The sequence below is a fragment of the Plecotus auritus genome, assembly GCF_963455305.1.
Source record: "Plecotus auritus genome assembly, chromosome: 3".
NCBI classification, from domain to species: domain Eukaryota; kingdom Metazoa; phylum Chordata; class Mammalia; order Chiroptera; family Vespertilionidae; genus Plecotus; species Plecotus auritus.
The window spans coordinates 28512831-28538507 of record NC_137772.1 but is presented as its reverse complement, the minus strand read 5'-3'; the positions used below and the strand labels follow the sequence as shown (position 1 = coordinate 28538507).

At 42.7% G+C, this 25677-nt stretch overlaps 1 protein-coding gene across 12 annotated transcripts in view; it reads left to right on the top strand.

Moving 5' to 3' along the window:
• The window catches only part of SLC20A2 (solute carrier family 20 member 2), a 108843-nt gene that overhangs the window by 63146 nt on the left and 20020 nt on the right, over nucleotides 1–25677 (top strand). For all 12 annotated transcript variants that reach the window (XM_080662879.1, XM_080662883.1, XM_080662887.1 and 9 more), the window contains 5 exons: nucleotides 3420–3972; nucleotides 8793–8933; nucleotides 10256–10341; nucleotides 13259–13355; nucleotides 23578–23694. In XM_080662879.1, the coding sequence (XP_080519005.1) occupies nucleotides 3684–3972; nucleotides 8793–8933; nucleotides 10256–10341; nucleotides 13259–13355; nucleotides 23578–23694 (730 nt within the window). In that variant the 5' untranslated portion in view covers nucleotides 3420–3683. The remainder of the gene's footprint in view (nucleotides 1–3419; nucleotides 3973–8792; nucleotides 8934–10255; nucleotides 10342–13258; nucleotides 13356–23577; nucleotides 23695–25677) is intronic.

Below are 25677 nucleotides of genomic sequence, written 5' to 3'. Positions count from 1 at the left end.
TCCTGGCCTCCTGAATGGTGGTCCGCTGGCCAGCTCAGTGTCGGCAGCCTTGCCATCTTTTTTTATGCAGCAGATTGGTAGTTATTTAAGGGCTTTGTTTTATTTTGCTCTTGTTTGATAATAATGGAAAGGGGAGAAAATCAAGGTGTTGGTACTTGCAACACAAAGCAGGCCTTCTAAATACAATGCAAGGTAGAAATCACTTAAGTCTCAAAAAAGTGACAAGCCTTATTCTTCAGCCAGGTGCTTATTGGACTTGAGCTGGTTACTGAGGGTATGACTGTGAAGGAGAAAAGCCAAATTGAAGAATACAGATATGGAAATAAGTTAATTAAGATTATCTATGTAGGAGAGGGGATCCCGGTTCTGAAATGGTGCCACAAAAATCATAAAGATGATTAAAACCTTCCCCAAGCAAAACTGGACCGAGGACACACCTGCTGGAGGGCCTCAACTGTGACCACACTTCCCTTCTGTGCGCCTGCGATTTACCTCTATGTGTAACATGTCTGAAGTGAACCTGTGGTCAACCCCATCCTAACACCTAAAAACAGTGCAAAGGGAAAAACACCCGCTCAGTTATTTTTAAGTCCAGTTCCACACATCAATAGCCATCTATTCCCTTGCAACACCCATATGTAAACCATCACCAAGTCCTGTTGACTTTAGCTGCTGAAGTACCTCTTTAACTCATCACCACCACCACCCTGGGTCCGGAAGGCCTCCCTTGTGCCCGAACCATGCTGTAGCCTCGTAATTAGTCTCTCCACATTTACTCTCACCTTCTAGCCAATTCATTTTCGACGTCACAGCCAGAATAAACTTTTAAAAATGAAAGGCTGATCAGGGCAGCATACATCTGATTAAAAACCCTTCAGCATCATCCCATTGTTCTCATGGTGGCCACAGGCTTCAATATGGCCCACCCCAACTTTCGCCGTGTTTTCCTCACACTGGTCTGCCTTCAGACTCCTCTTCTCTTTCTGCTTCTTCCCACCTGGGAAGTGGCTGGAATGCCCCATGCAGTTCCAGAGTTAACTCCCCCATCCTTAGATTGCAAGTGAACCTTTCCTGCCCCCAGCATGCTCTCATGATGCTGTGTGACACGTGCCTCCTTCCTTTGTAGTACTCAGCACAGTTTCTAGTCATGCATTGAGTTTATATGATTAGTGTCTGTTTCCCTCACTGGACTGTAAGCCCCATATGTGCCAGGACCACATCCATTCTTGCTCATCATTATATTCCTACTGACTGTCACAAATACTCAGTAAATTTTTGCTGAATGTGGTTCTTATTTGCCTTGTTGACAGCCTAACTTGGCGAACGAGATTTCCTCAGGAATTCTTTATATTCTAGGGTAGATACTGTTGGTCCAAAATAGTTTTCATTTTGTATTTTCATTTATAGATTTATTGTGCCCATAATATTAATAAAATGCTCTTTCAGTGGAATATTGTCTTCTGCCTTCAGAGTGGTCTGTGTTTGTCCGACTTGGGATCTGACTCTTCAGAATTGCAGAGGCTACAGATCTTTGAAAGCAATCAGATCTATAGTGCACACGTTCCATTTCACTGTCTGCCTGTAGCATTGCATACAGAGGTGATGCTCAATCTATGTTTATTTTGTTTATTATATATTATTTTAATTTGAAAAGCACATAACTATATTTGGAGAAAAGGGGAAAAATCATCTATAACACTACCATTCAAACTCAACTATTGTTTTAATATTACCTATTGGTCTTTTTATATGCATTTTTAACATTGCCATAATCATAATGTACATAACATTTTGTGTCCTGCTTTTATTCCCCTACGTAACCTTGATGTTCATTGATCATTATATTGTGTACGAGCCTAATTTATTCAATTCAACAAGCATTTATGAAGGATTACACTTTGCCAGTCATCTTCTTGTGTGCCTACTGCCATCAAAGAAAATACACAGATATTATACTCTATAATAATAGAATATTGTAATTCTGAAGCTTTTAGTGACATTTTTACTTCACAGATATATTGATTTTTGTGACATCTCTTCATCTCAGAATGAAGACTATGCAAGACTTTTCTCCATTTGTTTAATAACTTCTTTCTTCATTTATTCAACAAATTTATTAGGGCTTACTGTGTGCCAGGCGCTACTCTCTATACTGGAGATACAGTAGTGAATCCAACCAAGTGTCTGCATCCTGGTGAGAGAAGACAGACAATGAGTGAATGCATGCATGAATGAATAGATGAGTAGAAGAGAAAAAAAAGTTAGGTGAGAGGGATGGCTAATGGTATGGGGGAGGGGCTGCTCTTTCACAAGGTCAGGAAGGCTCTCGAATGGTGATGTTTGAGCAGAGACCTAAATAGCGTGCAGGGTGAGCTGTGCAGCTGTCAGGGAGATTTTTCCTGGCAGAGGGTCAGCAGGTACAAAGGCCCTGAGGTGAGTGTGGATGTTTGCATGGAAAAACAAGGAGCCAGTGAGGGAAGAGGGTGAACAGGAGCTGAGGTCAGTGAGCTGGGGGTGGAGCCCTGAGGAGTTTTAGAGAGTCTTCCAGGCCATGGTAAGGCCTCTGGCTTTTTCTCCAAGTGAATGGGAAGTAGTGGAATAGGGACATGCCCTGGCTTGTGCTTTCATAATATGCCTTCGTTCACCAACTTTCTCTGTTCCTTCTGTGCCACCTTCCGAATGACTCACTTTGTACCAGAACCTGTAAACTTCCTTTCAGACACGCATAAAGCAGCCACAATGCAAAGTCCGCACTCCTTATGCATAAATGTGTAGGCAGGTAGTCACACCCTGTGGTGTCACAGATTCAGATTTGGTAATCACTCTTCCAAAAAATTTTACATATTTCACACACTTGAAAAAAATTTATAATTGAATTTCTCAAAAATTATTGACTGATTGATTTTACAGAGAGGACGGGAGAGAGAGAGAGAGAAACATTGATTTGCTATTCCACCCATCTATGCATTCATTGGTTGCTTCTTGTATGTGCCCTGACTAAGGATCAAACTCACAACCTTGGCATATCAGGACAATGCTCTAACCAACTGAGCTACCCAGCCAGGACTGATAAATTTCTCATTTCTTTATTTTTTGTTCATTTGAGACAATTTTCTTTTCTGAAAAGAATGACCAAATATATTTTTCAGACTGTATAAAAACTTATCCCATTGAGGCTTACTATCAGTTTTGTAATTATAAAGCATGCTTCAACCCCTGACATTCTAGACATCAGCTTTTTTTTTGGAGGGGAGAGTTAGTTAACCTAATTATAATCTTCCTTGTGTTGCTCTATGGTTAGATCTGTCACATGCTAAAGTTAGATCCCATTAGTAGGCTTAAAACATTTATTTATGAAAGAACAAACTGTTACAGGTTGCTTAGGGTAATTGATTTCTTTTGTTTTCTTTCTGTTACAGGAGGAGACATCACAGCTTTCCCAGATTGGGAGGAAAAATATGGAATGTGTTTTACCGCTGACTGAACACAACCAAATGAACTGTACTGACAGTAGTTTGAAAACCAGCAGTTAGCAGTTTGTTCAGGCTCTAACATTGTCCAGCACTTTCCAGAGCAAACTCACTGTTTACAAGAACTCTCGGCCTTACGACGTTTATAACCTCAAGCTTCGTTTATTTAAAATATTTCTGCAAAAGAAAAGCACCCAGAGCCCACTTTCCAAAATGGCCATGGATGAGTATTTGTGGATGGTCATTTTAGGTTTTATCATAGCTTTTATATTGGCATTTTCTGTTGGTGCAAATGATGTTGCCAATTCATTCGGTACTGCTGTGGGCTCCGGCGTAGTGACCTTGAAGCAGGCGTGCATTTTGGCTTCAATATTTGAAACCACGGGCTCAGTGTTATTGGGAGCCAAAGTAGGAGAGACCATTCGAAAAGGTATCATTGATGTGAACCTCTACAACGAGACAGTAGAAACACTAATGGCTGGGGAAGTTAGTGCAATGGTTGGTAAGTAACATGATTCTTTATACCTGTGGGAAGTGTGTCCACTGACCTTCCCTATAGTGCTTTTGTCATATCCATAAATGTGTTTCTTTCTTTAACTTTGCAAAAACTGGTTTGATGTTTTATAATTGCTGTTGTCTTATTTTTGCTTTCTGCATTTTAATTTGATTGTTTTTTTCGTGTTCAAATATTAAGCAAACACATTTTCTTAAATGTTTAGCAAACCTGGTTGTTAAAATAGATTTCAGCTGAGTACTTTTTATAAAGTACAGAAAAAGATATTTGTAGGACAGCTCTTATTAGAGAAATAGCGAGCATATCTAAGAAAATGTCTTTGAAAGATTTACTTAAGAAATTTCCTTTAAGGTTTATTTCTGTTTTTCATGGATTTTTTTATATATATATAAATTAGAACACAGTTGTTTTTGAAAACTTGGACGCCAATAAAATAATATTTATTAATTTAACTTGTATTCTCAGTTTAAGTTTTAGAGCAGTTACCAAGTAAATGGTGTTTGTGTTTCAAGAAATTCTGGTCTTCTACTAGTGTAGCATTTGTAATCCTCTTGTTGGCTTTTGTTTTGATTTTCTGATTCCCCCTCTGGGTGCTCCATTTGGTATGTTTGTTGTGTTTTCTAGTCAAATGGTCATTTGTATGCCACCTGTGGGTCATTTGTATGCCACCTGTGGGTCGTTTGTATGCCACCTGTGGGTCATTTGTATGCCACCTGTGGGTGGTTTCAGGTTGTCTAGATGAGAGAGGAGTGCTGAAGGCAGTGAAGTATGTTAATGAGAGACTGGGCTGACAGTGGGATTTCTCCGTAGACCCAAGCACTGTGGGGGCGCTTCCCTCACTGTCCTTGCTACAGCTGAAAAGGAGACTCAGGCAGAGGTGCCTGAAGTGCAGCTGACAGGATTCTCTTTGCTTGCCTGGAGGTAGAGATGAAGGCACAGCAGACAGCTGATCGATTCGGGTAATTTGGTTAGGGAGGAGAGGGACAGAGAGGAATTCTACCACCTTCTGCTTTCAGCTGGACCTATCCTTTTGTAGGAAGAGTCCTGCAGTAGAAGGTAAGATGCTGGTGTACCAAGGACGCAGCTACATTTCACAGGTCCTTCCTAGTTATTTATTGTCACTGCCATTGTTTAAGCACCCAGGATGTGGAAGTGATTTGCCAAATTTAAGATAATCAATCATCTTTTTATTACAGCAAGTTAGTCTGAGAAGTTGTTGAGGCACTTGATCTGAAGCAGGCCAATGTACTAAGGAATTAAATACAACTAAGCGTAGTGGGCTGGTAACTTATGCTAAGGAGCGCCTATATCTCAACTGAACATTTTGTGTTTTAAAGATGTAAGGTTCACGATTGCTTTAATTCCAACAGCTCTTGAAATGATTGAATCTTAACTTCAGTGAGCATATATTTTTTATTAAAGTCAGATATAATTGAAATTTCTCATAGAAAAATAACAGTTACTTGTAAAATTCACCCTTCTGTAGCTGTGATGGATGTCTAAGACATAATCATATCGACCTGAAATTAAGATTTTTTTCAGTCGGGATGATGTGGGCAAGATATGTTGAAAGCAGGGGAGAAATAAAGAAAAACACTGATAAAATTAAACATTTACAGAAATTTCTCCTTTCACTGGATGAAACTTGAGGAATGGTGTGCTTATTAGAGACTTGTTAGTGAGGCCACACTGAGGCCTCAGAGCGACAGAAAGTCTCGTGAGCGGAGCTCATGCCATTGCTTGCTTGCTTTTCTGTGTGGGCAGTCGTTTTCCCACCCCTGGCCTTGGCTCTTTACTGAAAGAATGAAGAATACTTACCCCAACTAGAATTTAGGTTAACCAGAGCAATTTGGGGTTTTGCTTGAATAACTTGGGTTTTGTTTGCTTTCTGTCTTCTTACTTTCCTTCTCTCTCTCTTCCCTTCTCTTCTCTCTCCCTTCCCTTCCCTTCTCTCCTTCCTTCCTTCCTTCCTTCCTTCCTTCCTTCCTTCCCTCCTTCCTTCCTTCCTTCCTTCCTTCTTTCCTCCCTCTCTTCTTCCCTCCTTCCCTCCCTCCCTTTCTTCCTTCTTCCTTTTCTCCTCCTGCTCCTCCCGCTCCTTCTCCTTCACCTCTTTCTCCTCCCTCTCCCTCCCCCTCCTCCTTCTCCTTTGTATGGTTACATGAATCTCAAAGCCCATTTTGTTGGGAATTTATATGGGTTACTTAGATTTTCAAAATTGGTTTCCTTGCAAATGAGAGCTATGTAAATTTAAGATGATGGTATAATTATTATTAACCAGAATCAAAGCTGATTTTCTTCAGATGCCTGATTCTCTCAATCTTCCTCTTCTGAATTCTACATCCATCTCTTCTCTCCCTCTCTTCCCCTGTCCTTTTATTCTGTTCTATTCGTTTTCTTCTCTTTTAGAAAGTTCTCCCCAAGCCCATGGGTCTCTGTGCTTTCTGATAGAGTTGTGGTGGTGTTAGTTGGTTGGGTGGAAGAAATTGTTAGTGCTAGCTAAACTTCTTGAACAAGTTATCTTTTGGGACTCTAGCTTAGTATTAAAGCAGTAGTCAATCCACTTAATATGAAACCATCAATGGTTCCAAAAATCTGAGAATCCAGAACCCACCACCTTGCCGTAGAAATGCCCACACCCGCATGAAGAAGCCATCTCCTTGAAGCACACTAACCAGCACACTCCCCATAAGGCTCCCTCCCTGCCCATAACCACTGAGCCTCCCCCTGCCCACACTCACTCATACCTGCCTGCCTGTTTGCCTCGATGGTAACCCTGAACCTTGGCTCTGCCCTTCTTTCATCTTCCCAGGAACCTATTGCCTCAGTGATGCCCGTTTGCACACACCCCCCCCCAACATTTGCTAGGCTTTGTCTTATGCCTGCATCCTGTACTTAACCCCTTTCCTTTTTGTAGGCTAACATATATTTTTCTAGGTTAAAATATGTTTCTCTTTCTCACTGTTTTTCTTAACACGAATGTAATCCTACATGCCTTCAGAAATTCCTGGGATTAGGGAGGCCTCTCACCCTCTCTCACTTTGCAAGGTCCCTGCAAACACCTGCCTCCTTTTTCCCTCCTCTCAGCTGTTCCTTCACTCTTCCCACGGGCCTCCTGAGTCTTTCCTTCTTCCCTCTCAGGCAGCTCATTCTCCCTACCTTTCCTTACAAACCATCCTGCTCCAGGATATACATTATAAAGTTAGCCAGAGAGAGGATAGCAGCTTTCAGGAAGGAAAAAAATCTCATGGGCTCGATCATATGGGTGACTTTATACCATGCTCTTAACATCACTAAATTATTTTAATTTTGGTAAAGAAATCATAGAAATCATAAAGTTTGTTTTTTAAGTTATGATTCTATGCCGTGAAACATGCTCCAAACTCTGGCTTTATTTTTAAAACAACTATGTAGTCCCTGCAGAACTCAGGGCTTAGCTGCGAGGGCTTAAGGAATTATTCACCGGGAAGCCTGGGTGCAGCCAGGGAGCCCTTGTTACCGGGTAGGCAGTACAGGGCTGGCCCCTTCTCCTTCCAGCACACGCTTCAGGGACAGGCACGGGGCCACAGCCCAGGGCAGCTCAAAGGTCAGCATGCCCAGCGCTCGTGGAGCAGCTGTCAGCCTTGCTTCTCAAACGGACCTGCACAGCCTTTAACGATCCCCGCTAACTCAGATATTTTTGAAGAAAATGCCAAGGATCTGCTTGAAAGTGCTGCTGCTGCCAAGCAACCAGATTTCCAGAATTAACATTTGGGATTAATAACGGGCCTGCTTATCCGCCAAACCCTTGTCCCCTTCAGCTCTATATGAACTTTTCAACAATTGTGTTTGAGAGTGATCCCTCCCAGCTGATGCTTTTAATACTCACTGCAAAATCTGATCTGCTTATGAAAATATCTGAACTATAGCCTAGAAAAGCATTAAGCCTGAAAAAGAGTGGTGAAATTGAGGTAAAAGGACATAAAGCCACCACGAAGGGATCCTCTTAACTGGTCAGGAGCTGAGAGGAGAGGCCCAACTTTGAGTTAAATATCATAGTTTCTTCTCACATGAGAGGCAAGAATAAAAAAGCAACGTGGTGGTACAGGCTCTCGTGTACAGACTAACACACAGCCGATATTTAACCCTCCTCATTATGTGACTTCAAGGCCTAACTGTGGTGAAATCTTTTCTCATGTGCAGCCTTTCTGGTTTCTCTGTTTATTCCAGTCCTCAATCTCTTGCTTGGTCTTGGCCACACTTCACATCAGAGCAAGTTCATTATCAGCTCCCTTACCTAAATGTGACAAGGGCAGTTAGTAACCGGCATCAAGAGACTTTTCTTTAAGTAAATGATCATTTTCCCTTCAGGGTTGAAGACTTTTTCTTTGACTCAAGTTAATTGAGTAATTTTGTCGGGATATTAGCACTTTGTAAAGGAACCACCCACAGAAAATGAACCCCATGGGTGGTGCTATGGAGAACAGTAATTTGTATTTCTTCCTTTTGTGGCTGTTGGAGATGCTGTACCTCAGGCATGTCAAACTCAAAGGCTAACACGTTAGGGCCAAATAAACAAGGTTTAAGTTTACGTGGGCTGCAAAAAACCAAAAGCTTCGATTTTCATTGAAACATAGGTTTATTTAGAAAAGTATAATATAAAATAGAACAAGAACAATAATAAAATTAATGTTTTCTTGCATACTATTATATTGGCTGGGCCGCAAAAATATTTGTTGTGTGCTGCATGCGGCCCGAGGGCCGTGAGTTTGACAATGCTTGCTGTACCTTATACCTGACTTTTTTCTTTTTTTTAATCTTCCCACTTCTAGGTTCAGCTGTTTGGCAACTGATTGCATCCTTCCTGAGACTTCCCATCTCAGGAACTCATTGCATTGTTGGTGCAACTATAGGATTCTCACTGGTTGCAATTGGCACCAAAGGTGTACAGTGGATGGAGCTGGTCAAGATTGGTAATTGCCATTTTCTTTTACCTATAAGAAGGAAAGTTTACATTCTCTAGAGTAAGTTTTATTAAAAGTTGCAATTATAATATATTTTTCCTTCAAATGTTAAGGTTTAGAAGATCTATATGGGTAATATAGTTTTCCTTAAAATTTCTGTATTGTGAACTGTTACGTGTTAGAGAATTTTTTTTTTTTGCCTCCAAACACTCCTTGAAATGTTACATTGTCATCCAGCCTTGAAAAATCAATATTTATCTGTTGTTCCCAAGCAGAAAAGAAATTTATCTCATTGAAAACAGTCTGTAGTCAGAGAAAAATTAGGTCCTAATGAGGAAAGTACCCTTGGTGTCTAGGAGTCAGAGTTCCTGGTCATGGGGAAGCCTTGAAATGAGCCCGGTGTTACTGACCTCACTACAGTCAAGAAATCGCCCAGTCTGCCTGTACAGAGGAGGCCCTCGCTCTAGCGTTCCTTCCGGGCTGTAGGATGCTCAGCAGGTCTGTTTTAAGAGGTCTGGCAGCTTGCTTCCTGGCCCTGGCTCTTTGTAAGAGGGAAATCCATTCAGCCCCATAAGCACCAACCTGCCTGTTGTAAGAAATGCTCTCTCCCCATCTCCATCCTCTGGGTTGCTGTCCTTTTAAGAATCACAGTGACTTCAGGAGCTCTAGATTGAGTCCCAAGCAGGGACTCAGAGGACCAGGAAAATCACTTTAGCTCCCAGGCTTCTAGAACCATGGTTCTCAACTCTGTCTGCACATTACAATTACCTGGGGGAACAGTTTTAAAATATCAGTGCCCAGGCCCCATTCCAAACGTTTTAAATCAGAATTCTCGGGGTGGAGCCAGAATGTAACTAGTTTTGAAAACTCCCCAGATGTTACTTACGTGCAGCCAGAGTTGGGAACTACTAGGCCAGAGGCCGTGTCAGGATGACAGTCTCAGGCTGGAGGTGGAAAGTGAAATGGAAGATGGCCCACCTTTCAAAGCACCTTTATGTTGGAACAAGGACCAGGTCTCCATGTGGATTGAGTACAGCAGGCAGAAGGGGCTCGTTAGGAATCAAGTTCATCTTCTGCATTCAGCACACAGAGTCGCCTGCTGGATTGTGTGCTGGGTTTTGTGGGACCGTTCCTGTGTCTACGCAGAGCTGTGCATGGGTGCATGTCAGCTTCGCCAGGGCAGTGGGCTTGTTAGGGTTGAATTAAGATGAGTGATTCCAGGAATTTTTATGAATGTATGTACTGTGTATTTGTTATAATTGTATTATATAAATATGACTTGAATTACGTAGAATTTCAGCATTCATTATCCTTTTTTTTTAATTATGCAGTTGCTTCTTGGTTTATATCTCCACTATTATCTGGTTTCATGTCTGGCGTGCTGTTTGTACTGATCAGAATTTTCATCTTAAAAAAGGTAAGTGAGGCTGATTTTTTAAAATTAAGTGTGAGAACTAATTTTGGCTCTACTCAATAGAAATTAATCGTGAGAGGGGGCAGAGGAATACTTGCATTTTTACATTTTTAAGGCACTGCACCCGGGAGTTAGAATCAGACTTTACTATAAAATAGGAGGAAAGATTCAAGGTAGAGGACCCGGGGGACCCCTGAGCCCAGCATTGCAAATACTGTTTCTCGCCTGGTGATTGAGTTCATGAGCTGCACTGTGCTTGGACCTCCAGAAGGAAAGGTAATTTCCTGACTGTGAAGCAGAGTAGAGTGACATGGTGTTGGATTTTGAAATTGACTATTACTAAAAACAGCTGGAGAATTCCTTTTCCCAAATGTAAGGTGTTTTCTTTCTTTCTCTTTGTTTTAATGAAGAAAGCAAGCTTGAGACACTGACTTTTTCCTCTCCTCAAAAGGATAAAAAGAAGGAAGTACACCTATTGGGAGTGTAGTTTTTCGAAAATAAAATGAGATTAAAATGAAAACTTACTGAGATTAGCATTCTAGAAAAAAATGGATTGCATTTTTAATCTGACTGTCAAGAGGTTGGCGTGGTGTTTTATCAGCCGTAAGGCAGGCCTGGATCATTGGGTTACACACAGGCTGGGCACATCGGGATCATACCTTCCTTCAGCTGTGCTCTTGCTTAAAGATGCACTGGGTTGCCTTGGCATTGTCTGGTAGTCCGCTGAAGTGCTCATTCTCTTGAATAAGTACAAAACGGCCATTCCTTCTCCTGGGTGCCCGCCATACTAATATTGGTTTACATCTTGGAAGGTGCCACCCCTTCTGCCTGCTAGCCTTCACCCTTTGTATGTCCTTTGCCTGGAACCCATCCCTTCCTGGCAAACTCCTGCTCCTACTCAGCCTCCAGGTGTCACTTCCCAGGAAGCCTTCCCTCTCCCACCCCAAGTTCTGCTTGGTTCCTCTCTTTTATATCCACAGCACTGTGCACCTGCTATCACTGCACTCTCGTGGTGTACGGTGTTTTATTTCTTGCTTAGTGGTCTGTTTGCTATTTTACTATAATTTCTGTGAGAGTAGAATCATAACTGTCTCATTCACTTAGTTTGGGTGGGTGGCAGCAGATGGATGGATGAATGGATGGGAAGAAGGAAGGAAGGAAGAGAGGGAGGGAGGAGGAAAGGAGACAGGTTGCAATGAGACAGTTGTCATTTGAGTTATAAGAATAGATTATTTGAGAAAACACAACAGGATTTAATTAAAAACATGAACTCAGGACTTACACACCTTCAGAAGTTATTGGTTGGGCATCTTTCTTTAGCAGCCCTTGGCCCCAGGAAAACAGCATTTTGGAAAACAGAGGCAGTAGGCATTTGAGCATCCCAATGTTTGTTTTCCGTTCAGCCAGCGTTTTTAAGATGAGAAGACTGCTGTGCCTCTCGTCCCAGCTCCTGCCCATTGGTTCTTCATGTTTGCTCTTCTTTACCTGCTCTGCCTGACCTGCCCGTGACTCTCATGCAGTTGAATCACCTCCTACCCCTGCTCTTACTGTTCTTTACACCTCAGTACTATCAACTCAAGCCTCTCAACAAATGCTGGTGGCTGCTTGGGATATTCCAGAATAGGTTCTTGACGAGGTGTACTGTTCTACAAACCTATCTGATCCCCATACGCGTTTGCATTTGACAGTGGAAATCTTAGAGATGATCTCTACTTCTCCTCATCCTGTAGCTCACATCAATGTTTAGATCTAATCTTCCTTTTATTGTGGGGAGGTAGCACATTCATATAAATGTACAAATATCTTACATGGTTATTAGAAATCAGTCATTTTAAAAATTATTTAGGCAACATTTATGTGCCAGTGCTGTGTTGAGTTCTCAGTCCGCATTTTTGTTCCAAAATCCTCTGTAGATCTGCTTAAAACTCTAAATTTTTAATATTCTCTGAGATGTTATTTAGCCTAAAACATGTGCTATACCTTTCTTGTGAAGTAATAGATTTAGAGAGTGTTGTATCAGAACCCTAACATTGTTAATACATGTTTTATTAGATAAACAAGCCACAGTTTTTGGTGTACTGTTGTTTGTTTGTTTTAATATATTATTGATTTCAGAGAGGAAGGGAGAGGGAGAGAGAGATGGAAACATCAATGATCAGAGAAAATCACTGATTGGCTACCTCTTGCACGCCTCCCACTGGAAGTTGAGCCCATAACCCGGGCATGTGCCCTTGACCAGAATCTAACCTAGGACCTTTTAGTCTGCAGGCCGATGGTCTATCCACTGAGCCAAACTGGCTAGGGCCAGTTTTTTAACTTTTAATAATTGAAGCATAAATACTGTACCTTATGAGAAGTTTTAAAAAAATCACAGCACATGGCAATGTGTTTGCTTTACACATTTTGATAGAGCTGAAATGCATTGTGTAATAGAGTGACATAAAATCTATAGCAATGCCTTGGCATTCAAGTCACTTGGCTCTTATCAGACATCCTCAAGGAGCCGAGCCTCAGAGTATTTGTTGAAAGTAGGGTTTTTTTTAGCACCAAACCTGAACTGAGAGTAGTGAGTGTCACAGGTTTTGAAGTAGAAGCCAGTCTCTGCGCTTCGGTCCCCAGGAACAGACCTAACCTGACAGTGTTTCTCTGTTTCTAAATCTGATGTCAGCTTATGCGATCCTAGTGCTCTGAAGTGTCTGCTGGACACAGTTATGGGCTCTTTGAAGCAGTGTTTGTGTGGGAGAGAGACCCAAGCCGCTGCTGTCCTGTGAAGCAGGTCACCCGGCAGTGCCATGCCAGCAGTTTGGCCACGCAGAGTTTGGGAGGATTTTCACGTAGCAGTGGGTTAGATCCTGTTGCCTGTGTTGGCTCCAGATGCTTCTTGAGTCCTGACCTTTCACTTTGTCTCATTATCATGCAGGAGGACCCTGTTCCCAATGGCCTCCGGGCCCTGCCGGTGTTCTATGCTGCTACGATAGCAATAAATGTGTTTTCCATCATGTACACGGGAGCACCAGGTAAGAATTCCTTGGGCTTACATCCAGCAGGCAGGGCGTTACCATCTGATGGTTGGTGTGCTGGGTGCTGGCACGATTGTGGGTGACAGTGGAAAGCAGCACTTGTCATTATGGAACCGGAAAAAGAGCAGCAAATGCATTTGCTAGTCTTAAATACTCAAGAGATAAGTGAAATGCAAAGGCAACAGACTCTCAAGTTTAAAAAAAGAAAATTGCAATTCCCATTCTGCCGTTTACCCAGCTCTGTTGCCTTAGTGGCTTCTTGCATCTTCTGAGTCTCAGAGCGGGATCTAACTCCTCACGCCTCCCTGAGCTGGGGAGGGGTGGAGAGCACATGCGAACGTGTCCACACATTGGTAACACGCCAGGGGACACGCCCGTGTGGTCGAGAGCACAAATATCAAACTTGCTGGAAACTGTCAGACCAATTTGTGCAGCAACTAGGGGCTACACTGTTGTTTCTTAGATACTAAAACCAATGGTGATCTTCTTTTCAAAATTACGCCTTTTCTTCTGATTCTGACGGCTTTTGTTCTTCTTTACAAGGGTTTGGAGTTTGGGAGAGCAGGGTTAAAAGTCCTGTTCTTTTCCATTTTCAAGGGGTAAAAAAAAAAAATTATGTACATTATCCTCATTTGCCCACATTTCAATGTGGGTGGACTGGTAACATTCTAAGTCAGTATTTCCGTACATGTTTTGGTAGAGAGGATGCTTCCTGTTTCTCTAGGAGATGCCCTCCTACAGCCAGATCCTGAATACGCCCATTGTGTGAGGAGATGGGGAGTCAGTAGATATGTTCGTTTGTGTTGTTGTTCTTGTTAATGTCCTTGATGGAGTAAGATTCAGTTATTGGCCATATCTGACAAAAGTCTTCCTCTCTGATCAAAAGATACAGTTTCTCCAAACAACACGTCAGATTACAGTAGAAAAATACCCTCTTCCAAAATGGGGGGAAACCCTTATGAATTTCTCAACTTATGCTTTCTTACAGTAGTTTTACTCAGATTTAAATAGCCATCTGTAATTATATGTTGAGCACGTCAGTGCCAGTAATAAAACACTTTCTGAATGATCCCTTAGCGTTAGATGGCTACTTTGGCATCTCCGCAGCATTGGAAACATTGATCATTACGGTCTGAACACTTGTGATCAGGACTTCAGGCTTGGGTGGCAGCCTGGCCGGAGGCCCCACAGCTGCTTTAAGTTACCGAGAAGCCCAAAGCTGAAGGTCATGGCGGTTGGAGAGATGAAACCCTAGCCTCAGATAACAGCGGCCTGATGGCCCTTCGGGTTTTGTAACTCATGGACTATGGAGTGTGTTTGGCAGACAGTTTTCCTGATCTATAAAAGGGAATCCAAGGCAGAGAAAAAACAGTGCTGGGCAGGCCTGGAGCCCAGCTTGGGAGTGAACCGTGGCAGAGGGATTCTTTGTCCATCTTCTTGCTCCTGAGTCCTCGTTCTTAACTTTGTTTAGGCTCTTAGAGCTCAAGTAGCTGAACCAAAAGCTAGGCAGCTGTCAACAGCCAGACACCTGTGGCCTAGTGACTGAAGACTGGGTCACGTGAAGGCTGGGATGTCTTTGTAGTGCCCAGTCCTGGAAATGGGAATAGGTTCAAATAAGGACAATTTTTTTTCCTGTTTTAGTTTTCCACCCTCTCTTCTTCTTGCTCCCCAGTTCTTCCAAATGTCAGAAGAAGTCAACTCTATGATACTTTTAAATTAAAATTTGACTTTTTTATACTTTGTATATTTTTCCCATCTCTTCTTTTTCTTTTCCTCATCTTCTGCTACACCTTTACTGCAACTTTGCTAAAAGAATCATCTTACTAGACTAAGTTATTCTAGAGAAAATTAAACTACATAATGGATAAGACACTAAGGATTATATAAATACTTCAAAGAGAGGTTGTGAGAAATAAATACTATAAATGCTAACTTATATTGAACCTACTTTTACATGAATTCATCTTTTTAGTCGTCTAAACTCCTTTAGAAAATTGGTAATATTGCTTTGCTGGCTTCACTTTACAGATGGGAAACTGAGGCACAGCAATACTGGGTACTCAAGGTCATGTAACTAGTGAGGTGCAGAACCAAAATCTGAAGCAAATAGTCTAGTCCCGAGCCATGGGTTCTTAATTATGACATTCCTAGACTAAGTATAGAAAAGTCAAATTTAAATTTAAGAAATCAAACCCTCGACTTCTGACATTGGTAACTGGCCGGGGGAAGATACCTAGCTCATAGTACCTGGTACCTACTGTTACCATGAAGGATAATCAAAATACATCAGCCTTAATACATTCTTTCCATTCTCATCACTCTTTAAAAATGGCTGCCAGCCCTGGCTGGTTTGGCTTAGTGGATAGAGCATCAGCCTGCAGACTGAAGAGTCCCGGGTTCAATTCCAGTCAAGGAAATTGCAGGCTTGATCCCCAGCTGGGGTGTATGCAGGAGGCAGCTGATCAATGATTCTCTCTCATCATTGATGTTTCTCTCTCCCTCTCCCTTCCTCTCTGAAGAAAAAAAAATGGCTTCCAGTATATTTTGAAACTTGTATATTTAATAAAGAGGTATGAAGAAGGTGGTTTCCTCTATAATTAAGAATATTTTAAAAATATGTACAAGTGTCTTGAAGATCATTATCCAATTGAAAGCACAAACAATATTCTGAGTGGTAGAGTTAATGTTAAGTTCTCTGGTTGGATGCTGTCAAGAACATATTTCCGCCCTGGCCAGTATGGGGCAGTGATTAGAGTGTTGGCCTGTGCACCGAAGGGTCATGGGGTCAATTCCCAGTCAAGGGCACATACCTGCGGGTTCCCTCCCTGGTCGGGACGAGTGCAGGAGGCAACCAGTCAATCGATGTGTCTCTCTCACATCAATCTCTCTTCTCTCTTGCCTTCTCTCTCTCTCCCTCCCTTCCATTCTCTCTGAAATGCAATGGGAAAAATATCCTTAGGTGAGGATTAACAAAAAAAAAACATAAAAGAACATCCTATTTCTTCCCCTCCCTGACCGTCATCATAAAGTAAGGACATTTGCAGGACTCCATGAAAGGGACACTGTGTTTCATGAGATAATGCGAACAGGACACTTAGTACAGTGCCTGGCACATAATAACTCTTCATATGTGTTAGGGCTTAGTTTATTACATCAATCTTAAGTAGCCTTATCTTTTCAGCCTTAAGTTGCCAACATATCCTGAGTCATCCTGTCTTTCTATTTTTTCCACACTTATTGGTGTAACATACTTCTTTCTTAACGTTTGGGGGCTCGCCTAGAGGAGGAGGAAGAAGGGGGTCACGACTGAAGGACCCACCATTTTGTTCCTCCACTAAAGTCAGAAAAGGACTTTACAAATATTTTGGTTTGTGGGGAATATTTCTAAAATCTCCTGTAGGTGAGTTTAAATCTTATTTTTATTTAAACATTGAAAGTTGACTTTTGCCCTTCAGACTAGACTTGAATTACGTACTGTTTCTGCACGTGGGGCCTTTCTGCCTGGCCAGCTGTGTCATAAATAGCCAGGGTGTTGTGTGTGGTGACGAGGCTGAGCTGAGAGTCACTTCAGCACTGACTTGGTCAGTCTGCTCCTTGCAGAGTAATGTCTGCCTTCCTGCCACGCTGGGGGTTATTCCTCGGGGGCCCCTTTCTTCCCTAGAACACTTCAGAGGGGCCTCAGAAATGAAAGGAAAGAATGAAGCTCTCCAACAAAAACGAGTGACGGCATTAATCCTACCCAGTGTCAGCTTGAAGGGGTTTTGATGAATAGCATTTTTGTGCATGGAGATGGATTTCGTGGGATCGGCTGGATGTTGGGTTACCGTGTTTTATTTTGATTTCCTCTGTTCCTCCATTCGTAAGTTATGTTGAAGTTGTTTATGTCTTCGACTTAGTTTGATTTGTTTTATTTTGCATTTGACATGACTTTTCTCAAATAAACGTCAGTCTTACACTTCAAAGACCAAGGGAGCACTTTAAAAAATTGCCTTTGCATTTTTTTGTCCTTTAAAAAATAATTTGCAAGAAGCAAAAATAACTTTAGGAAACAAAGTGCTCACTTGGGTTGGATACAAGCCTGAAGTCTATTTTTAATGAGAAAGTCTTCAGTTGTATGGGGCCTGGTTTTTGTTCGGTGTCCAAAGAATGAATGGTGAAATTCATTGCATGCCTCTCTGAGTGGTGCAGGCAGCTCTCCTAACTAAGCCTCCAGCAGTAATACAGTATGCAAAACTTCTAAGTCAGACCAACAGCACCAGCTTCTCACGGTGACCTGTCAGAATGCAGGTTCTCAGGCCCTGCCCCAGACCCACTACAGCCTGACAGTCTGTGTTGTACCAGAATCTGGGTGATCCTGTACATGATACACATAGAGAACCACTGTTCTAGTCATTCTTCACCAAAATCTTCTACCACAAACACTGCTCCCTTATCACAGTTCTGATGTAAGAGGTACTACTCAAAAGTTCTCACTAGCAACGTTTGCTCACTCTGTTTGCCAACAAATGAGTTCTCAAACGTATCCAGGTTTGGTTTCTGGCTTCTTGAGAGCAGACTGTGCCTAAAACAGGGCTGACACTCCCCCTCCTCTCTGCTTCCTCCTCTTCCTCTTCCTCTTCCTCTTTCTCTTCCTCCTCCTCTTCCTCTCACACCTCCAGCTTCTACTCCCCTCCATCCTTCTCCTCCTCCCTCTCTTTCTCCTTCTCCTCTTCTTTGTTTCCTCCTTCTCCCCTTCCTCTCTACACCTCCAACTTCTCCTCCCCTCCATCTTCCTCCTCCCTCCTCCCTCCTTCCTACTCCTCCCCCCCCCCCTCCTCCTTCATCCTGTCCTCTTCCAGTTGTAGCTCTTCTGATCCCGTCCTGGGAAATGAGAGCATCAGTACCCCTGCAGGCCCCTGCTGGCTTTGTAAGAAGGAGCTTGTTCCCAGAGGGTCTCCATATTCCATGCTGCCATTGCAAAGTTTTGAGCTATAGAGAAACCAGATGTTTCCACGACAGTGACTCTTGACCCCGGGTCAGGAAGCCCTGGGTGAGAAGAGCCTCCAGTTTTCACCAAAGGCTGGATTCAAAGCAGAGTGATTTGAATTCACTTCCTTTTCAGAATTATTTTAAATGAATCCTGGTTTGAAAAAGGGGGGAGCTGAAACCGGTTTGGCTCAGTGGATGGAGCATCAGCCTGCGGACTGAAGGGTCCCGGGTTCGATTCCGGTCAAGGGCATGTACCTTGGTTGCGGGCACGTCCTCAGTGGGAGGTGTGCAGGAGGCAGCTGATCGATGTTTCTCTCTCATCGATGTTTCTAGCTCTCTATCCCTCTCCCTTCCTCTCTGTGAAATATCAATAAAATATATATATATATATATAAAAAGAAAAAGAAAAAGGGGAAATCCCAATTATAAGAGGAAATAGCATTTTTAATTTCAAAAGAATGCTTCATTTTCTTAAAGAAAGTTGCTCCAGGATCTTTTATGCCTTTTATTCTCTCCAATGCTTTGAACAAGTTGATGTAAAACAAACTAAACAAAAACTATTAACTTAGTTTATCCGATAAGGGAGGACTAGTAAAATGTGCTTCTGCAAGTGTGGTAAATGTGTGTATGTGTGTTACTGTGGAAAGATGTCCACAGTGTGTTGTTATGTGAGAAACGAAAGTACAGAACAGTGTATACAGTAAGATTCTACATCTATTAAGTTAAAGAAAAGGGGGGACAGACTTCTGGCCAACTCTCCACACTGGGTGCTTTGTATCTAGATGATGCTTAGAAAACTACGCACCAGGTAGTTAACAGTGTTTCTCTGGGGAGTGGGTTCAAGAGGGGAATGTGGTGAGGGATTTTACATTTGTACGCCGTACAATTTTTTACTGCTGACATTTTTATAGTAAGCATATATTATAAAATTATACTAAAAGGAGGGAGAGAAAAGAAGGAAAATTGTAGATAGAGACTGATGCGTAGAGCTATAAGGGAGTTGATATGGACCAAAGCCTTGTTGGTTGTGTAGCAGTTTTAGTTATTTTGTAGTTTCTAATAATGACTGTCAAAGATGAAAAGCAGGAGGTGTAACAGAGCAGCGACTCTGGAAGACAGTGCTCGTTTCTGAAACGCTCTCTTTACTGCCTGAGTCACTTGAATCTTCTGATCTTTGGGGGATTTGGAACAGGATTGTAATGATGCTTGAGGTTGGACCTAAATCACTGTTCATCATAGCTTCGCTGTTCAGAGAAGGGAAAGGGCTGGAGATGAAAGTCCCCTGAATGCCTGGAGCGGAGGACGGGCTCAGAGCTCCCGGCCTTGGTTCCTGGCAGCACTTCGGGCTGCGGCAGCTGGAGCAATTCAAGCCGTGTCCTACTTTGCCTGTCCGCAGAGTGAAGGGCAGGCCGTGCTTTATTGCCCTCCTAAGGTGTAATTATTGCAAAACATTTTGAGATCCTCTGGGGAAGACAATTCAATACCAAGTATTCCTGTCAAAAATCTTGTTATGTATAACTCAGCCTTAACTTTTTCCGGAGAAAAGGTTCTCCCTCGGATGCACGTTGATTCCAGTGTTTTTCTCTGCCGACGTTTTGTATTTAGTTATGTTTTACCCATGAAATTGGATTTGATGTATTTAGTACAAATAGAGTTATTTACAAACAAGAGGCCCTGTGCACAAAATTCGTGCTGGGTAGGGTCCCTAGACCTGGCCGGCGATCAGGGCTGATCGGGGCCTTCCGGCTGCTGGCCCAGGCCTTCCTTCCGATGCTGGCCGGGGCCTTCCTTCATTCTGCACCACTCCCTAGTGGTCAGTGCACATCATAGCGATCAAACTCCCAAGGGGACAATTTGCATATTTGGCTTTTATATGTATAGATAACTGTCAGTTTGCATTTCTCATATGGAGGCTTTAAAACAAATCCTCATGTTCTTTTGATGCTCAGTTATGTTACTGATTTGGTAAGATCTAAATTCTACCCCTTCTGGCTACAATGTTTGGCTTAGTGGATAGAGTATCCAGCCTGCAGACTGAAGGGTCATGGGTTCAATTCCAGTCAAGGGCACATACCTTGGTTACAGGCTCAATCTCTAGTGCTGGTGTGGAAGGCAACCAATGGATGTGTTTCTCTCACATCAATGTTTCTCTTTCTGTCTCTCCCCCTCCCTTCCACTCTCTCTAGGAAGCAATGGAAAAAATAAATCCTTAGGTGAGGATTAACAAAAATAAAAATAAATTCTGTCCCTTCTGTTCCCCTGACCTTGCTCACTATCAATGACTTTCTCCTATTTTCCTTCACACTGTCCCTCCTTGATGTTTTACTCAATCCTGCCCCCCTCCCTCTGTACGTGTTTGTACCCTGCCCTCCCATCCAGTGCCTTGTGACTGGGAGGGCAACTTCAGAGCCTCTGGCCATGACCCAGGCCAGACCAATGGTAAAGGCGGTTCTGACAGTAAAGGTTCAAGGAGCAGGTGACATTGTGGCTTATTGTCTAAGAAAAGGATCAGAAGCTTATAACTGACCTCAGGAAACCCTTGGGCATGTTGGCCCTGACACCCTTGGAATCCGCTTGAACCCAGCAGGGAGTGTGGAGATGGGCTTGGAAAAGGCCCATAAAGCAGCCCTTCTCGGCTTTTGTTGTGGGCTCTGCTTGGCATGGATGGAACAAATATCTCTCAGATTGTTTCTCTCTCCCCACAGTATCCATGGCTTGCCTCTCTTAGGTCAGGTTAACACAATGAAGTCAAAAGTAGCACAGTTAACAATTTTACCACCAACTAAACCAGGAGCCAAAGGAAACGGGAAACCTCTTCAAAAACCAAGTACTTTTAAGCTGTAAGAGTGATGCGTGTTGATGTTAGGTGGTCAGTTTGATGTGGGTAATTAACAGTTACCATTCAGTTTGGCAGGAAACAGCTTTGGAGTGATCCTCTATCACATGTATTAGACACTGACATGGAGACAGAAAGCAGAAGCCTGGATGCCATGGCCCACAGCATGGCCTGGTGAGGTCAGCCCCAATGGTTTTATAAGCAGCTCCAAGCTTCATATTCTGTGGCAGAGCCGGGGCTGGAGCTGGCTGCCAGCTAAAGGGGTGTGGCCCCACACCAGTCCCCCACTTTCTGAGGTACCCAGGAGTTTGGAAGAGAAACAGGCTAGCCCCTAAGTCTCAATATTCCCACCAGTGTGCCCTTAGCTATAGATGAAGTAGGTGATTCTGGTGTTTTGTTTTTCACATTTATATATGCTAATTCATTCCTAGTATTGTAGTAACTATCTATTCTACCTCTTACAATTACCAATAAATATCCTACATAATAAAAGGCTAATATGCAAATCGACTGAACAGCGGAACAACCAGTTGCTATGATGTACACTGACCACCAGGGGGCAGACACTCAATGCAGGAGCTGCCCCCTGGTGGTCAGTATGCTCCCTCAAGGGGAGCACCACTCAGCCAAAAGCCCTGAGCCGGGCTTATGTCTGGTGAGCGCAGCGGCAGTGGTGGGAGCCTTGGGAGTGGGCCTAAGCAGTCAGTCGGACATCCCCTGAGGGCTCCTGGACTGTGAAAGGGCACAGGCCGGGCTGAGGGAACCCCCTCCCCCCGAGTGCACAAATTTCATGCACCGGGCCTCTAGTATTTAATAATACCTTAATTGAATAACTTTGAGTTGGTTTCTATGTATAAAATCATTAAATATGTAACAAGCTTGCATCATTATAGATTCATTTAATCAAATGACAACATTTTATTTATTTTTTAAATATATTTTTATTGATTTCAGAGAGGAAGGGAGAGGGAAAGAGAGATAGAAACATCAATGATGAGAGAGAATCATGATCTGCTGCCTCCTGCACACCCTCCACTGGGGATCGAGCCCCCAACCTGGGCATGTGCCTTGACTGGGAATCGAACCATGACCTCCTGGTTCATAGGTCGACACTCAACCACTGAGCCATGCTGGCCGGGCAAAGGGCAATATTTTAAATAGTTCACTCCTCTAACACTTTTTAAAAATTCTTAACAATTTACAAAAGTGCATGTTTATTATATATTTTCAAATTTAACAGTACGAATGTATATGTAGTAAGAATTGAAAGCCCCCTCCCAATTTTGCATCTCTCCCCAGGAGTAACCATTGTGTTTTCCAGAACTTTTGCTATACATTTACACATATGATAGGAGTAAAGGTGGGGTCGTTATCTTTTTAAAACATAAATTGGATCATGCTGTGCATACTGCTACCCACCCAGCCTTTCTTACTTAACTAGACCCTGGGCCTCTTTCCTTATCAGTACATATAGATCCACCTCATTTTTATGATTTAAGACTATAACTATTTCACATTTCCCTAAGGATGCATATATTAGTTGTCTCACAAATTCTTGCTATTACAAGTAACGCTATCATAGGTATTCTTGTATGCCTATCGTGTGTCTCTGTGTAAGCACACATGTTTAAGTTGTACACCTGTGAGTGTGTGTGGAATGGTGCCTGTTGCCACCGTGACAGAAGACAAGGATTCAGAGTGACGAGCTCTGGAGATGTTACAGTGCCAGGAAAACAGGATGTTCCTAAACCATGTACACCCTACCCTTTTGTTGGCTGATGTAATTGCACGGTAGTACATTACCGCATTTCTAATGAAAAGTTTTTCTATGTTGTAATTCCATGAGCTGATACTGCAAAGAAGAGTTAAGTTTGAAGGTCAAGATCTTTTTAAAACTCTTTTATTCCTAAGCTGATTTTTAAAGAGATTCATGTATGTGGTCGGAGTGACATGTCCATTTAAAGCAGGGTGGCTGACCTGTGAGAAGCCAGAGAAGCAGGCAGTCAGCGGCTCTGTGCAGCATCCAGACCTCAGCCTCTCCCACCCAGAGGGGCTGGTGGTAGGACACGAGGTGGCGGACTCCTTTCTTAGCCACATGGGTCCACTTGGGAGTTTAGCTATTGAGATAAGATGTAAATGATTTTATTGCCAACTTAATATGCTGCTTGTGCCAATTTGGTAAAATTTTAATAATTAGATTACTGTCCAATTTAACCACATATTCACAAGGTGAAGTGTGTCTTAAACACACAGCTTCCTGTCCTGAAAAGCATGGCACATGTTTTTGGCTGTGGGTTTTATTAAACACAAATCCAGGTGATTGGTGTAGCTTAGGGGAATGGAACGTGTGTTGCTATGAGGCTTGACCTTTCGGAAAGTAGCCACTGAGACCACTGCTGTCATTTCTGTTCTCAGTGCTCGGCCTGGTCCTCCCCATCTGGGCGATAGCGCTCATCTCCTTCGGCGTAGCGCTGTTGTTCGCCATTTTCGTGTGGCTCTTTGTGTGTCCGTGGATGCGGAGGAAAATAGCAGGTAAGCACTCTTTTATTTTTCTGATGTACAAAAGTGCTCCTGAGTTCCAAGACTTCAGATGTGATGCACAGTTTCCCGTACTAACAGAGGGAAATGGAAGCATGGGTAACTCTAGAACACACACTGCAATACATGCCCAGGCCCTGTCTCCTGGTCCTGGCTCACACAGCAAGGCCCTAGCTGCCGTGGATAACTGGAAGTTACCTATGCCAGGGAGCTCGACCAGCCTGACGAAGAACATTTACTCATCTGGGAAGTGCAAGTTAACACCACACTAAGGTACCACTTCACACCTGCAGGTAGAAAGACTAGCACTATCAAGTGTTGGTGAAGAAGTGGAGTAACTTTATTTATGGTGAAATGTAAAGTGGTGCATCCACTTTGGAAATTGGTTTAGCAGTTTCCTATGAAGTAAAGTATACACTTAGCATATGACCCAGTTATCCCACTTCTAGGTGTTTGTCCAAGAGCAATGAAAATGTGTGTTCATGAAAACACTTGTACACAAATCATTTGGTCGTAATTGCCCCAAACTGGAAACAACCCAGATGCTCATTAACAGGTTAATAGATAACCAAATTGTGGTCTATTCATACATTAGAAGACTGCTGAGTAATACAGGAATGAACTGCCTACCACCGTGGGCACAACAGGACACACTTCACAGACCTTTCCCTGAGCAAAAGAAGCCAGACACAGAAGAGTCCATACTGTATGATTCCAGGGAAAGCTGATCTATAGAAATCACTGGTTGCTGAGGCCAGTGCGGGGCCGCAGGAGACGGACTGCAAAGGGGCAGGAGGGAACATTGCAGGGACATGGGACTGTACTGTCTTAATGCAGGAGTGGTTATAGGGTATACTCCTATGTTGTCACAGGTCATCTACCTGAACATTCACAATGTATGAATTCTACAGTACATAAGTTCTACCTCAGTGAAAACAGTTTTTAAAGAAAGAAGAATATGGCTTAGAAAGCTGCCGGAGCTATTTTCCTGTGTTAACAATTTTTGTTTTAATTATTATAAACTAGAGGCCTGGTGCATGAAATCGTGCGTGGGTAGGGTCCCTTGGCCTGGCTAGCAATCGGGGCCGGCGGGGGGTGGGGGGGGGCGGGGAGGGGAGGACTGCGGGAGGTTGGCTGTGGGAGTGCACTGACCACCAGGGGGCAGCTCCTGTGTTGAGCGTCTGCCCCCTGGTGATCAGTGCATTGTCATAGCGACCAATCGTTCAGTCAACCTGTCATAACGGTCGCTTAGGCTTTTATATATATAGATATGCAAATATTCTCTCATTTAGATTATAAGCAGTTTGAGGCCAATAGGTCTATATGTACATTTCTTGTTCCCTGTAGTACGTAAGAAGAATTTAGTTTAAAAAAATCTATCTGTCTGACTAGGTAGATCCAGAGATAGAGAGATGATAGGGAGAGAGACTATGTGTGAGTGTCTTCATAAGAGAAACAAAGAAGAGCATTTCCATTTCATTGCTATAGGGGAGAGTTTAAACATTTGCTCAGGGAATTTTGCAAAATCATTACATCAGAACAGATTTGACTCAGAAGAGTGCTAGCGAGCTATAAAACGGCTTTCTAAAAATCTATTGTTTCTTTAGAAAGTAAATGATTTTTCAAAGTAGAATCTTTCAGTTGTTGGTGGTGGTTTTTTTGAGAAAAATGATTTACTTGTTTCTTAAGATTTAGTGACGTGAAGAATTCTGAGACCAATAATTTATTGAACAGAAGAAAACCAAACAGACTATAATAATATCAATGAAGACAAAAAGGATAAACATTTCAGTGATTCTGAGGTTAGTTTAAGAAAATAGAAGGCGAGCCCTAGATGGTTATAGAATTACAGAATGCTACCCTGTACAGGGACCCTGGGGATCAGATCTGACCCTCTCTGTTTTGCTGGTTTTTGATGAGATAATTCAGGCCATACACCCCCATCTTTTCCTCAGTAGCTGAATTTTCTGGCCTAAG